The sequence below is a fragment of the Lathamus discolor genome, chromosome Z (genome assembly GCF_037157495.1).
Source record: "Lathamus discolor isolate bLatDis1 chromosome Z, bLatDis1.hap1, whole genome shotgun sequence".
Classification (NCBI taxonomy): Eukaryota; Metazoa; Chordata; class Aves; order Psittaciformes; family Psittacidae; genus Lathamus; species Lathamus discolor.
The window spans coordinates 114,038-130,585 of record NC_088909.1 but is presented as its reverse complement, the minus strand read 5'-3'; the positions used below and the strand labels follow the sequence as shown (position 1 = coordinate 130,585).

At 42.5% G+C, this 16,548-nt stretch overlaps 1 protein-coding gene across 4 annotated transcripts in view; it reads left to right on the top strand.

Annotated features, from left to right (window-relative positions):
- The window catches only part of PHKB (phosphorylase kinase regulatory subunit beta), a 104,160-nt gene that overhangs the window by 23,729 nt on the left and 63,883 nt on the right, over positions 1 to 16,548 (top strand). For all 4 annotated transcript variants that reach the window (XM_065663600.1, XM_065663601.1, XM_065663603.1 and 1 more), the window contains 2 exons: positions 863 to 943; positions 5,521 to 5,636. In XM_065663600.1, coding sequence (XP_065519672.1) covers positions 863 to 943; positions 5,521 to 5,636 — 197 coding nt within the window. The remainder of the gene's footprint in view (positions 1 to 862; positions 944 to 5,520; positions 5,637 to 16,548) is intronic.

Genomic DNA, 16,548 nt, shown 5'->3' with positions numbered 1-16,548 from the left:
ATGAAGAAATTGGAGTCAGTGGTCTTTATATCTTTTGGAATTTTTAGAATCTGGATTTTGTTCTTAATCTGCTGTGTTTCAGATGAGAATCCGATTTTTTGTTCTAGATGTTTTCTCTGGATTTCATATGCTGAGATTGTGGTTTTATAGCTCATTGATGCAACTTGTTGTTATAAACTTACTTTTCCTACTGGACAAATTCTCAGTTATACTAGATTTCTGTGTGACAAAAGCAGTTTTCTTTGATTAATAAATCAATATTATGGTGCTCATCTGTACAGCTGCTAAAGGTGATTACTGTTAATAATAAATGCTATATACAGCTACAAAAGAAAACAGTTTTCACAAATATAACCATATTTGAATGTTGTAATTCTGTCAGTTGATAATGCTGAAATTCCAGTTATGGATAAAGTTAATTGCTTTTTAGGTATCACAGAATCATGGAATGGTTAGGGTTGGACTAAATATGCTGTGTCCTATTCAATAAGCTACTTGCCTTCTTGGTGTTCTACTTGCTAATAAATTGTGAAACAGCTTGTGACTGAAGTGATTGCCTGTGGGTCAAAGCAGCATGCCTAAGTGCAAACATTTTAATATCATAGTTTCAAATAATTTAAACAACTATACTGCAGCAGCAGTTTTATAAGACAGTGCCTGTCTGTGGGATTTCTTCCTGTCGATTGTTTCCACATTGTTACATCTATGATATTGATAGACTGGGATAATATCTTTGAAGAACCAAAACTGTGTTACAGTGGGACCATTTCTGTTCTTAAGTCGCACCACATTTACCTTGCTTATGTGACTCCAATAAATGTAAAGTTAATTATAGTTTCTTTTCTGTCTTTAATTACTTCAGATAAATGCTGTGTCATTATTTCTCCTCTATTTGGTTGAGATGATCTCTTCGGGGCTACAGGTCATCTACAACACAGATGAGGTATGAATAGATTTCTGATGCTAAAACACATGCTTTATTAAGTTGTTTGGTGTTTTTTTTCTTGATTTTAACTGTAAAATAATTGTTCTGGACATACACTGCAGATACTCTCCCCTTTTTAATGGAAGTCAGAGCAGATGAAAGGAGTGAATGGAGAGTGTAATAAATTAATAGCTAATAAAGTGTTAGATATGGGAAGAGTGAATGTAAAATGACATTGAAAACTTTTATAGTTCCCTGCTATGTCTGCAAGGTACAGGGTAAAGATTTAAAAGATCTGTTAGGATTGTTAACTTCTAGTTATGTTTTTTTCATGTTTCTTCTTATTTCAGCCTGTCAGTCAGTGCATTCTGTTAGGTGGAATTTCAGTATAATAAATAATAGGATTGATTTTCTGGAAAGCTGAAGCACTTTCTTCAAATACATATGAACCTTTGGGTGTGTTAAGAAGTTTTCTTGTATCTTTAATTGAAAATAATACAATTTTATATCGTGGTAAGAGATGCTTGTAAGATTGTTAATGGTTCTGTAAATAAGATGATAATAGCCTTGGCTCAAGGACAAGTCATGTCAGGACAATCTGTTGTCCTGCTCTAAGATGAGGTTTTGCTTTGAGGCAGGAACAGAAAGTGCAGGATTTTTGTTGTCCCTTTCTTTTCCCCTTCTGCTTCCCCTTCTGCTGCCACTCCCCTCTTCCTCTCTCCCCACTGTGTTCTTAATCTGAAGTTGTTTGAGTTTAATCTGGTCTGTTTAGTCATCACTGCTGTATTGCCTTAAAAAGCTTAAATGCACTTAAAAGTGCTAACATATTTAAAATCTGTGATTTTTCAAGTAGTAGTGTATTTGCATTATATTTTCTAAAATATACATGTTCATTAATGTTTTTTCTTTAGATATTGTCCTGGGTTTAGCTGTAACAGTTACTTTTCTCCTTCTTAGTAGCTTGTGCAGTGCTGTGGTTTTGACTTCAGTCTGAGAACAGTGCTGATAACACACTGATGTTTTGAGTTTTTGCTAGGTAATGTTTACCCTGATCAAGGAATTTTCAGTTTCATGCTTGGCCAGTGAGGAGGGGCACGAGAACCTGAGGGGAAGCAGAGACAAGACACCTGACCCAAACAAGCCAAAGGGGTATTCCATAGCACAGCACATCATGCCCACTATATAAACTGGGGGAGTTACCTGGGAGGCCCACATCACTGCTGGGGTCAGGCTGGGTATCGATTGGCAGGTGATGAGCAATTGTATTGTGCATCACTTGTGTTTATTGTTTTTTTTTTTTCCTTTTCCCCTTTTAGTTTTATATTCTCTCCCGTTGTTATTTCCCTTATTATTGGTGGTGGTAGTAGTAGTGGTTTTGTATGGTGCCTTAGTTATGGGACTGTTGTTATCTCAACCCGTGGGATTTTCATTCTTCCAATTCTCCCCATCCCTCCAGAAACAGGGTGGGGCAGAAGGAAAGGAGTGAGCTAGTGGCTGCATGGTTCTGAGTTAGTGGCTGGGCTTAAACCACGACAGATAAGGAGAAAACTAAGTGATGCAACTTGTCTCCTTTCTCTCTTAGTTAGATTATATGATAGGTCTATATTATTTTCTTTGAATTGCCTTTATGTCTGTGAGGAGGCAAATGTATATGATGTTTTTACTTAGCTTGACTATTAATTTATATTATCCTCCAGATGTGTGCATGTCATAACAGAATCCGCAGAAAAAGTGTGTGTGCATTGACTCTCCAGTCAGTGGATATTCTCTACTTCAATGTCAAGATGTAGTTTTCATTTCAACTTTGGCCTAGAAATCTGTGGACTATGGAGGTTTACACTAAGATTATCTTACCCCAGACCTGTATATTCTGATAGTCTCTGTATAGCTTCAACAGTTCCATATATTCTCAGATCTCATTAGCACCACATAATTATGGTATTTCCAAGTTTTCCTGTTAGTCTAGATAATACACAGGATTGTGGCATTGGCAGCTCCATGGGTGTGCCAACCTGCTACCCAAGTGTCAAGCTGGATGTACTTAGTGTCTTTCCTTTTGTAGAGAGGGTTTTGAACCAGGGCTAGTGAAGTGGAAGGTACTGGCAGATGGTTGATATTTGGCAGGCTGTCTGCACGGCTGTTTGCACACAGAACTCATATGATACAATCATTGTATACCAGGTTCCTTGATGTCAGACATGGCAGCTGTGAGTGTGTTAGCAACTAGTTGCCTGTGTTTGCAGTTGGAAATTGAATTTAATCTCACCTTTGCAACCATAACAAAGAGAATAGTATGATTGTGCAAGTGAATGAATTTGAGAGCGGTTAGCTACAGATAAAACAGAGTGGCACTCGTATTTGCAGTCATTCATGTTGCCTGTGTATTCTTTATTGCACCTTGCTCTCCACATGCTTGGTTACTGCATAAATTAGCTTAACACACAGAATCCAGAATTTCTGTAACTGCTTTTATCATGGACTTGGTTATAGTATTTACATGCCAATGATATGAATAGTTGCCTTCTGAAGATTTGCTTGGCAACCAGTTATCTGATGCATTTTTTTTTTTTTCTCTAAATCTGCTGTTTGGAAGCCTTAGTTAGTCTCATAAAGTATCTGTAATTGGCCATTTTTTTTATTGTGTTCTGAACGTCATCACTGGTAAAAAATCATCAGTAAGATTATGTATTTCTATGTAGTGGTCCTTGCTTCTTCATTTAGCTGATGCATCTGAATTTCAGTTATTGATAGATGTAGGAAAAGCCCCACTCTTAATCACTGTGTATTCGAGCTTCATTCAGAAGGAGTTCATTTTAATGCAACCAAGTGCTAAATTACAGGGCTGAATACTAGTGGACATCTTTAAAGAGTGGGGCTTTTTCCTTGAAAATGCTAGCTGTGGAAAGATTTTGTGTACAGAATATTGCACATGAGCACCGCACAGTGAAATTTTAGCAGAGACATGTAATAAATAGAGACAAAAGTAAGAACAGAATTACGTATATCACTGATGGATTGCTATTAGCATAAAGAGTGTGTCTGAAATAGTAACTTTTTAAGATTTACAGAAAAACTGAGAGAAAAGGACAAAACAGGTAGGTATACAGGTAAAATAAGATTTAAACAAGTAACTTTCAGTAAAATTTTTTATCTCATAGCTCATTAAAAAAAAATTAAGTATCACTTGCCTGTACTGAAGTGGTTTTGTCCTCTGTAGATCATAGAATCATAAAATGGTTTGGGTTGCAAAGGACCTTAAGATCATCCAGTTCCACCCCTCTGCCATGGGCAGGGGTGCCTTACACTAGACCATGTCACCCAAGACCCTGGCCAGCCTGGCCTTGAACACTGCCAGCAATGGAGCGTTTACATCTTTGGGCAACCTCTGCCAGTACCTCGCCACCCTCACAGTAAAGAACTTCTTCCTAATATATAACCCGAACTTCCCTGATTAAGTTTAAGCCCATTACCCCTTGTCCTATCACTACAGTCCCTGATGAAGTCCTCCAGCATCCTTGTAGGCCGCCCGTCAGATATTGGAAGGCTGCTGTGAGGTCTCCATGCAGATTTTCTTTAGGCTGAAGAGCTCCAAATTTTTTAGCCTGTCTTCATACGGGAAGTGCTCTGAGCCCCCTTATCCTCATGGTTCTCTTCTGGCTGATCTCCAACAGCTCCATGTTTTTCTTACGTTGAGGGTACCAGAACTGTACATAGTACTCCAAGTGGGGTCTCACAAGAGCAGTCTGACTGTGTTTATAGCCATTTGTCTTTTCCCATTCTCTTTTCCCACAGAATTGTGGATGAATCAGTGTAAATGTTGTGTTTGTGGTTAAATTTCCTGTAAGTTCTGTGTAAAAAATTAATCGTCAATTTAACTTTTCTACAATGAAGCAACTCGAAATGTCTCTTTCAGCAGTGTAAATGAATAAAAAGTACCTGCTTAAGTAAGTCCCCAGCTGTAGTTAAATACACCTTAAAATCTTTAAAATATTCTTTGCTATTTTAGTATTCAGTTGAAACATGTCGATTCAAGATATTTTAATTATAAATTGATTCAGAGTTTTATTTATGAAGGAGTATGTTTTAATTTGCATAAGTGTGTATTATCTTGAGCTAATATAATAAAAGTTTGGCAGATCATTTCTCTTAAAATGAATTATGAAACAACACCAAGATTTCTGCGTCCTACTCTTGTAGGAGTCAATTTTTTTTTTGCTATCTGGTGTTTTTTAGGACAGATCTTTTTGAATAGATCAAAATGCCATCTTCTTGGACCTGTTCAAATGTATGTGTTGAATATGAAATAATTTTTATCCCAGGCTTTGTAGGAACTTTTGCATAAATCTCAGCATCACCTGATTTGAACAGTTCTTAGTATTTAGTGAATAAAATCTAGTTTTAGAAGAATATCTGAAATGGGGAACATCATTCTTCAGGGGGAAAAATTGAAGGCACATTAGGATGGCTGAGGAAAAACATCTTTGTTTTTTTGGAGGAAAAAAAAAAGGCCAAAACCAAATAAAACCCCCGAACAGAAGAAATTATATTTTCAGTTTCCTTCAGTCAATTTTGCTTGCTTACTTTCTTTTTCATAGGTTTCCTTCATTCAGAACCTTGTCTTTTGTGTGGAAAGAGCCTATCGTGTGCCAGATTTTGGTGTCTGGGAAAGAGGAAGTAAATACAACAATGGTAGTCCAGAGCTGCATTCAAGGTATGTGAGCAAATGTAGTTCTTTCAGTCAGAGCAGTTGATTTGTCAGTTGATTTGAACAAAAAGAATTCATGGGATGACTTAAAAATAATTACTCATTAAAATACTGCTTGAGATAAATTAAGGTTCTCTAAAGACTAAGAGATGTATTTTGGGAAACTGTGAAGCGTAATTTCATCATCCTGTGCATGCTGAAATAACTACGTAGATGCTTACCTATTTGAATATTCAAATCCCAATAATTATGTGCAGCTGCATGTGTATTATTCTGAAAATTGTATTCAGAACAGTTCAGTCTTGAGGCATGTGCAGTAGATTGTATACACAAAAATATTTAGAAATATCTTGGTTTAAGGTGTTGAATTATGAGTCTAAATTTTTTTAAATCCACCATGCTGGAAGGAATATGCTGAACACTGGAGGATAGCCTTTTCCACAATTTCTATTCCAGGTTTTTCAGATGCTACAAGTAGCTGGGTGTTCTGACTCCTGTCCTGTGAGACATTTAGGAATGTTCTTAACATTTTAACATTCGAGTGGTCCAGTGCAGTAGAATTGCCTACACATAGTCTATCTTGAAGGATCAAATCTGTAATCTAACAGCTTGTTACTATTGTTTTCTTGACTCTTTGACTTCTCAGTTTTCATTATTCATAAAATGGCTATAGATTGCATATTTTAGGGTTTTTAAAGTATTATTGGTCATCATAATATCACTGTCTTGCAAATAGTACACATGTATTTCTTACAATCATACAATAGTTAGTGTTGGAAAGGACCTTAGAATCATCTAGTTCCAACCCCCCCTGGCATGGGCAAGGACACCTAAAAGAGGCTTATAAAAAATGGAAGCAAGGACAGGCAGCCTCGGTAGAGTACAGGGATGTTGTCTGGGAAGCTAGAGACCAGGTTAGGAAGGCTAAGTCCCAGATAGAATTAAACCTAGCCAGGGATGTTAAGGATAACAGGAAGGGATTCTACAGGTACGGAGCAAACAAAAAAAAGACTAGGGACAGCATAGGCCCCCTGAGGAAGCTTTCGGGAGAACTGGCTACACAGGATTTGGAGAAGGCTGAGGTTCTGGATGACTTCTTTGTCTCGGTCTTCACTGGCAAAGGCTCTGACTGCACCACCCAGTTCTTAGAAGGTAGACACAGGGACTGTGAGAATGAAGACCTTGGGCCCACTGTAGGAGAGGATCTGGTTCAAGACCATCTTAAAAATCTGAACGCACACAAGTCCGTGGGACCTGATGAAATCCATCCGCGGGTCCTGAAGGAGCTGGCGAATGAAGTTGCTAAGCCACTGGCCATCATACTTGAAAAATCATGGCAGTCAGGTGAAGTTCCCGATGACTGGAAAAAGGGAAATATAACCCCCATTTTGAAGAAGGGGAAAATGGAAGACCAGGGGAATTACAGACCAGTCAGTCTCACCTCTGTGCCTGGTAAAATCTTGGAGCAGATTCTCCTGGAAGGCATGCTGAGGCACGTGAAAAACAACAAGGTGCTTGGTGGAAGCCAGCATGGCTTCACTAAGGGGAAATCCTGCCTGACCAACTTGGTGGCCTTCTCTGATGGGGCTACAGAACTGGTGGACAAGAGTAAAGCAGTTGATGTCATCTACCTGGACTTGTGCAAAGCGTTCGACACTGTCCCACACGTCGTCCTTCTCTCTAAATTGGAGAGACATCAATTTGATGGATGGACCACTCAGTGGATAAAGAACTAGCTGGACGGCCGCACACAAAGAGTTGAGGTCAATGGCTCGATGTCCGGCTGGAGACCGGTAACGAGTGGTGTCCCTCAGGGATCAGTGTAGGGACCTGTCTTGTTTAACATCTTCGTCGCTGACGTGGACAGTGGGATTGAGTGCGCCCTCAGCAAGTTTGCCGATGACACCAAGCTGTGTGGTTTGTTTGATACACTGGAGGGAAGGGATGGCATCCAGAGGGACCTTGACACGCTTGTAAGGTGGGCTGATGCCAACCTTATGAAGTTCAACCACGACAAGTGCAAGGTCCTACACCTGGGTCTGAGCAATTCCAGGCACAGCTACAGATTGGGCAAAGAAGAGATTCAGAGCGGCCCTGCGGAGAACGACTTGGGGGTGCTGGTCGATGAGAAAATGAAAATGAGCCGGCAGTGTGCGCTCGCAGCCAACCTGGGCTGCATCAAAAGGAGTGTGACCAGCAGGTCGAAAGAGGTGATCCTGCCCCTCTACTCTGCTCTTGTGAGACTTCACCTGGAGTATTGTGTGCAGTTCTGGTGTCCTCAACATAAAAAGGACATGGAACTGCTGGAACAAGTCCAGAGGAGGGCCACGAGGATGATCAGGGGACTGGAGCACTTCCAACTGAAGAAGTTGGGGCTGTTCAGCCTGGAGAAGAGAAGGCTGCGTGGAGACCTCATACCAGCCTTCCAGTACCTGAAGGTGGCCTATAGGGATGCTGGGGAGGGACTCTTTGTCAGGGACTGTAGTGACAGGACAAGGGGTAACGGGTTAAAACTTAAACAGGGGAAGTTTAGATTGGATATAAGGAGGAAATTCTTTCTTGTTAGGGTGGTGAGGCACTGGAATGGGTTGCCCAGGGAGGTTGTGAGTGCTCCATCCCTGGCAGTGTTCAAGACCAGGTTGGATGAAGCCTTGTGTGGGATGGCTTAGTGTGAGGCGTCCCAGCCTATGGCAGGGGGTTGTAACTTTAGGCCCTTTCCAACCATGACTATTCTATGATTCTATGACACTAAACCATGTTGTGCAAGGCTCTCTTCAAGCTCATAGTTGGCACAGAGTTGGGACTGACTGGTCTGTAGTTCCCTGGTCATCCATTTTCCCCTTCTTCAAAATGGGGGTTATATTTCACTTTTTTCAGTTGTCGGGAACTCCAGCTGACCGCCATGATTTTTCAAATATGATGGACAGTGGCTTAGCAACTTCATTCGCCAGCTCCTTCAGGACCTACAAATGGATTTCATCAAGTCCCATGGACGTGTGCATGTTCAAGTTCTTAAGCTGGTCTCGAACCAGATCTTCTCCTACAGTGGGCCTAAGGTCTTCTTTCTCACAGTCTCTGCATCTGCCTTCCAAGACTTGGGTGGTGTGGTCAGAGCATTTGCCAGCGAGGACTGAGGCAAAGAAGTCGTTAAGAATCCCAGCCTTCTCCAAATCTAGGGTAGCCAGTTCTCCTGATAGCTTCCGGAGAGGGCCCACGTTGTTCCTAGTCTTGTCTTTTATTTGCTACTTACCTATAGAATTCATTCCTGTTACCTTTCACATCCCTAGCCAAGTTGAATTCCGTCTGAGCCTTAGTTTTCCTATCCTGGTCCCTAGCTTTCTGGACAACATCCCTGTATTCTTTCCAGAACTTAAACAGGGAAAGTTCAAGTTAGATATAAGGAAGAAGCTCTTTACTGTGAGGGTGGTGAGGTACTGGGACAGGTTGCCCAGAGAAGTGGTAAACGCTCCATCCCTGGTGGTGTTCGAGGCCAGGCTGAATGGAGCCTTGGGTGAGATAGTTTAGTGTGAGGTGTCCCTGCCCATGGCAGGGGGTTTGGAACTAGATGATCTTAAGTTCCTTTCCAACCCTAACTATTCTATGATTCTGTGTCACCCAAGGTCCTGTCCCACCTGGCCTTGAACACTTCCAGTGATGGAGTATTTAACCACATCTTTGGGCAACCTGTGCCAGTGCCTCACCAGCCTCACAGTAAAGAGCTTCTTCCTTATATCTAACCCGAACTTCCCCTGTTTAAGTTTAAACCCATTACACCTTGTCCTGTCACTGCAGTCATCTCCAGGGACTACAGTCTCTGATGAAGAGCCCCTCTGCAGCACCCTTGTAGCCCCCCTTCAGGTATTGGAAGTCTGCTATGGGGTCTCCACACAAATTTTCTTCAGGCTGAACAGCTCCAATTTTTTCAGCCTTTGTATGGGAAGTGCTGTATGCCCCGTTATCATCCTCATGGCCCTTCTTGTTTCTTACGCTGGGGACACTAGAACTGCACAATGTACTCCAAGTGAGGTCTCATGAGAGCAGAGTCAAGAGGTAGGATCATCTCCTTCAACCTGCTGGTAACACTTCTTTTGATGCAGCCCACCACATGGTTGGTTTCTGGGCTGTGAGTTCACACTGAAGCCGGCTCATGTTCAGTTTCTTGTGGACCAATACCCCTAAGGCCTTCTCCTCAGGGCTGCTCTGGATTACTTCTCTGCCCAGACTGTAGCTGTTTTTGGGATTTCCCCAACCTAGGTGTGGGACCTTGCACTTTGCTTTGTTGAACTTCATGAGGGTGCACTGGCCCACCTCTCAAGTGTGTCAAGGTCCCTCTGGATCGCTTCCCTCCAGTGTATCGACTGCACCACACACCTTGGTGTGGTTGGCAGACTTGCTGAGGATACGTCAATCCCAGTCTCCATGTTGCTGACAAAGCTGTTGAACAGGTTCGGTCCCTACACTGACCTCTGAGGGACACCACTCATCACGGTCCCCATATGGATGTTGAGCTGTTGACTGCAACTGTGTATGTAGCTTGTGTTTTTTACAGCATTCTGGTTATTCGGTATGTGAATTTCCTCCAGGGAAAACTGAGTATTTTTTAAGTAGGTGGGAATGGGCATAGTTTTGTCTTAATCTAGACTGACATTTACTGGTTGGGTTTTCTAAGGGTGAAGTATTATGAGATGGACTGAGACAACGTAACAGGTCATTGATCTGGCACAAGAGAAAGTCCTACGAGGTAGCCTTTGGTTACCAAAACCAGGTATTGCCCCTATTTATCTTTCCTTGTGTGCTAGCTGATACTCTCCTTCTCTGTAGAAAGCCAGCAGACAATTTCACTTGTTAACATAAAGCAGAAAAAATCAAAGAGGGCCTCATCCATACACGTTTTGAACGCTTTCAGGGGTGGTGATTCCACCGCTTCTCGGGACAGCCTGTTCCAGTACCTGACCACCCTTTTGGTGAAGAAATTTTTCCTAATATTGCATCTAAACCTCCCCGGCACACCTTGAGGCTGTTTCGTCTTGTCCTAGCACTTCTTACTTGGGAGAAGAGACTGACCCCCACCTCACTACAACCTCCTTTTCAGGTAGATGTAGAGGATGATTAGGTCCCCCTAGAGCCTTCGCTCCTCCAGACTAAACATCCCCAGTTTCCACAGCCATTTCTGATAAGACTTACTCTCCAAACCCTTCACCAGCTCTCTTGCCCTTCTCTGGACCCGCTCCAGTACCTTAATGTCTTTCTTCTAGTGAGGTGTCCACAGCTGAACACAGTAGTCAAGGTGAAGCCTCAGCAGTGCCCAGTACAGAGGGATGATCACTTCCCTGGTGCTGCTGGCTGTGCTGTTTCTAATACAGGCTAGGATACTGTTGGCCTTCTTGGCTGCCTGGGCACACTGCAGGCTCATGTTCAGGTCCATGAATCAGCATCCCCTGGTCTTTTTCCGTGAGCAGCTTTCCAGCCACTCTTCCCCAAGCCTGTAGCGTTGCTTGGGGTTGTTAACCCAAATGCAGGACCCAGCACTTTGCCTGATTGAACTTCATACCATTGGCAACTGACAGTCCATCCAGCCTGTGCAGATCCCTCTGCAGAGCCTTCCTATTCTTCAGCAGATCAACAAATCCCAGCCAACTTGGTGTCATCTGCAGATTTACTGAGGATGCACTCAATCCCCTCATCCAAATCATCAAAGAAGATACTAAACAACACTGGCCCTAAAGCTGAGCCCTGAGGGACACCACTAGTGACCAGTCTTAAACTAGTTGGGATACCATTTACCATCACTCTTTGGGCTCGCTCATCCAGCCAGTTTCCAACCCAGTGAAGAATCCTATTCAGGCCATGAGCAGCCAGTTTTTCCAGTAGAATGCTGTGGGAGACAGTGTCAAATGCTTTACTTAAATCCAAATAGACAATGCCTATAGCCTTTACCTCATCAACCAGGTGGGTCACCTTATCGTGGAAGGAGATCAGGTCAAGCAGGACCTGCCCTTCATGAATCCATGCTGGCTGGGCCTGATCGCTCTGTTTTCCCACACGTGCTTTATGATCTCACTTAGGGTCAACTGCTCTATGACCTTCCTTGGCACTGAGGTCAGGCTGACAGGCCTATAATTCTCAGGGTCTTCCTTCCTGCCCTTTTTGTAGAGAGGTATCACACTGGCCAACCTCCAATCTGCTTGGACCTGCCCATGAGACCAGGACTGCTGATACATGATGGAGAGTGGCTTAGCAAACTTTCTGCCAGCTCTTTCAGCACTCTTGGGTGTAACCCATCCAGCCATAGACGTACGTATGTCTAAGTGGAGCAGGAGGTCTCTAAACATCTCTTCGTGAACTATGAGGACTTCAGTCAGCTCCCTCTGTCTGCCATCCAGCTCAGGGGACTGGGGACCCTGAGAATGGCTGATGTGGCTATTAAAGACTGAGGCAAAAGCAGCATTAAGTACCTCAGTCTTTTCCTCATCCTCCATGACTAGGTTTCCTCTAGTATCCAGTAGAGGATCGAGGTTCTCCTTGGCCCTCCTTTTATTGCTAATATATTTGAAAAAAGTACTTTTAATTATCTTTTACAGCAGTGGCCAGATTTAGTTTCATCTCTGCTTTTGCCTTTTTAACTTTCTATATAACATAATAACATCCTTATACATTTAATGGGGTGACTATCCTTTCTTCCACAGGTGATAAACTCTTTTCCTGAGTTCCAGCACTGTCTCCCTGTTCAGTCAGTCTGGTGGTCTTCCCTGCTAGTTTGATTTTTGGCGCATAGGGACCCCCTGCTCCTGAGCTTTAAGGATTTAATTCTTGAAGAGTGTCCAGCCTACTTGGACCCCATTGTTCTTCAATAATAGTTTCCCAAGGAATTCTGACAGCCAGCATGCTGAACAAGCCAAAGTTAGACTTCCAGAAGTCTAAGGTGCAGGTTTTGCTCATCTTCTTCCTGACTTCTCCAAGGATTGAAAATTCAGTCAATCTGTGTTGCCCAACCTGGCTTCCAACCATTGCTTCACCCACCTGTCCTTCTCTGTTTGTGAACAGTATATCTAGCCACACATCTCCCCTAGTTTGCTCAGTCACTAGTTGGGTCAGGAAGTTACCTTCCACACCCTCCAAGAACCTCCTGAACTGTTTCTTTGCTGTGTTGTGCTTCCAGCAGACATCTGATAGGTTGAAGTCCCCCATGAGAACAAGAGTAAGCGATTGTGAAATTTCTCCCAGTTGTTTGAAGAACACTTCATCTGTAGCTTCATCCTGGCTGGGTGGTCTATAACAGACTCCTACCAGGATATTAGCTTGATTGGCTTCCCTCTTGATCTTCACCCACAAGCATTCAGCCTTTTTACAACACTGAGTTCAAGGCAGTCTATACACTCCTTGACATAAAACGCAACCCTGCCATCTCCTTTTTTTGGCCTGTCCCTTCTGAAGAGCCTGTAGCCATTTACTGTAGCACTCCAATCATGTGAATCATCCCACCGCATTTCTGTGATGGCAGTTATGTCTCGATGCCCTGCTGTACAGTGGCTTCCAGCTTCTCCTTGTTGCCCTTGCTGCAGGCATTGGCACAGATGCATTTTGGTTGCCCTGTGTACCTGGACTCCAACAGCAGTGGCACAGTACCAAACGGCTTATGTCTAGTGAGCCTGGTGTTACCCCTTCCCCCTTCAAACATAGTTTAAAGCTCTCTCTATAAGCTCTGATAGCTCCTGGGCTAGAATCCTTTTCCGCCTTTGGGACAGGCATACCCCATCTGCCACCAGCATGTGTGATGCGTGTAAAACTGACCAGTGGTCAAAACCCCCAAATTCTGGCACTGACAACAGTCACAGAGCCAGGAATTAATTTAATTGATTTTTCTGATGTAACCATTGCCATTATTTGCAACTGGCAGGAGGGATGACAACACTGCTTGAGCTCCTGAACCCTGAACCAGTCACCCCAATTCCCTGAAGTCCTTCTTGCATCCCCTCAGGCTTCTTAATTTCTACATTTCCCACCTGGAAGACAAATAAAGCATAGTAGTCACAGGGCCATACCAGACAAGTGAGTTTTCTGATGATGTTCCTCACCCTAGCCTTGGAAGGCAGCAGCCTTCTCTATGAGTGTGATCAGGCTGGCATATGGGACCCTCTGTCCCCCTTAGGGTGGAGTCACCACTCACCACCACTAGTTGTGGTTTTTTGTTTTTTTTTTTTAGTACATCTGGTCATAATATGAGGTGTTCACTGACTTTCCTGTGGGAACTCTTCTAACCTAGATGATCCGTTATCATCACCTTCCTCACTTTCCTGATCCTGAAGTACCAGGGCTTAGTATCTATTGTAAAGGGGTACTAGGGAGTGTGACACAAGGTGGAGGGTAATACACTGTCTACTCCAAGGAGTAACCTATTTCCAGCCTCCCTTGTCTCCTAAGTTTCTTCCACCTGCCTGATGGCAAGAAGGTAGGGGATCCAGAAGTTCTTCTGTGTTGGGAGGCTGGCTTGCTGCTCTCAGGAATGGTAGCATGTGGGTCCATCAGTCAAGCTCCTCCTTGGATTCCCTCATGCCCCTTAGCTGTTCCACCTTCTCCCTTAGCTCTGACACTATACAGAGCAAATCATCAGCCTCCTGACATCTTAGGCTGCCACCATCTAACATTGCCAACAGGCTCTTGCACTTTCTACAGCCAGACACGGGGACAATTACATGTTTTATATGGGACCTCTGTCTGGGTCACCATGTCCTTCCTGGCCAGCAGAGAAGACTTAGTTTTCTTTGCTTTCTGTCGAGAGAATGCCATCTTAGAGAACTTACTTGATGACCACTGTCTGAGCTCACCTCTGCAGCCTGCTGGGCTACTGGACCCTTTCCACTCACCTGCCTGCTTGCCCTGCCCGTGTCAGCTGCCACACCGTGCTCCCTTCGCTGTGTTCCCAAGGATGGTGTTTTACTCACTCTGGGATGGCATTGCCCTGTGTGAGTCAGCTACTTGCATCAGCAGAGCTGACCTCTCCTGGGCAAGTCCTGACAAAGACTTGAGTCTCCTCTGATGGCTATTGCCATTCAGGGTCAAGACACCTGGATGCTGTGTTTTCCTCATGCTCCGCTGCTGAAGGCTTAAAAAGGTGTGTTTAAATATTTTTGAGGAAAGCCCTGGGTACACTATAATATTCTCTATCCTTTATTACACTTCTATTGTAATGTACCTACCTGAGAGAGCTAAAAAAGAAAATAAATTTAAAATTTCAAGAAGTGATGATAACTGATTGGTTTTAGTCACAAATGATGTAGCTATGTCTTCTGTGATTATGAACTCCAGAGCAGTTACTTAAGTTTCAGTGTTGAATATGCTGTACTCCTGGCCCTTAAAACTGACACTGTAAGCCTACATATTGTGTGTGTTTGCTTTCAGAATTAGGAGTTAATTCTGAAAGAGGCTTCCTTTTTAAAGAAGGTATAATATTAAGTACATGAATTAGCTGCAAATTATAGTCTGTGTTAGAAGATGCAGCTATTTTAAGTTTTTACACAGTCTTGGTATTGTATCTTAGTACAATTCAAAACACTTCTAATAAATGGTAAATAGTGTAACACTCTGTTTACTAGGTATTCCCTGATGTATGCAAATTGATGTCTTCTACTGGTTCAAAGGCAAGATTTGTAACAGCTTTTATTACAGTATGATCTCCTTCCTGTACTGCTGAACTTCTGAAAAATTAATTTGCTCTATAACCATCTGATCAAGCTGTTCAGGCATCTGCTGAGTACTTCTGCAAAATGTCTTTGACATCTCTCATATGTACTGTGAGAATAATGAAGCTGCTGAAGTGCAGTATCTTCACATACCAAATCTAAGACTTTAGAGCCTTGGATCTTGGTCTTCTCTGCAGTGCAGGTGTATTATTATAGTGCTCTCTTTCCTTGGGCTATTTTGTCTAGTTATGAAATTATTATTGTGAGATTGTTTTGGGTTGTCTGTGGGTTTTTTTAACATCCCTTGTGGTGTTTTATGTTCCAGTTGAACTGCAGAGTTGTTAGGTGCAGGCAAGAAACTATAAATGGGAGGAGGATTAAAGATGTAGATGCTTTAAGGTGTGTTTTGATTAGCAGTTACTAAGAATATGCAAATATTAGTGCTTGACCTCAGGTCAAGGTGAAGGGTAACTTACAAAAGTTAGTGGGAACTATGAATGATGTTTAAGTGAATTAATAATAATGCTCTTTTAGCAAGCAGGAAGTCTAATTTTCTAGGTTAGTCTCATCTTTCTCTGCCCAAAACTTGGATCAAATCAAATGTAACCCATAGTATAATGATTGCAGGACAGCTCTTGATAATCCTAGACAAATCACAGTAATTGGCAGCAAATTGGTCTACAGATTGCACCTGAGGAGGTTCAGTATGATGTAAGAAGAAACCTTTTCACTTGAATCACAGTGGAGCACCAGAGTGGGATACTCAAAAAAAGTTATAGATCCTCCATTCTTGGCAAGTTTTGAGACTTGTCTAGATGACGCTGTGGTTTGTTAGTTGTTATGTCAGTGAGATTTCATGTTGGACTAGGTGAGATCCATGTATCCCTTCCAAGCAATGACTTCATGATCTTGTGAACAGGGGGCTGCTGAGTAGGAAGGAACATATTTATCAAAATACATTTTGCTTTTAACTCATACTGTTAATTCATACTGTTGAAATAGTCAATTTTTTTCCATTATTAAATTGCAGAGTATAAAGAATGTATTTTCTGTAGAAAGACATGAGCATAATATTTACTATGAAACCTCTTTTCTAATTTGCGTAACAGCAAGGTATTAATCGGGAATGAAACACATGTCTGAAGTGTGATTATATTTCTGAAGTGTGTTGTGTTGTGTGACTGTTCAGCCTTCTAAGACATTCTTGATGCTATGGCTGTTCTCAGAATTATTTTTTT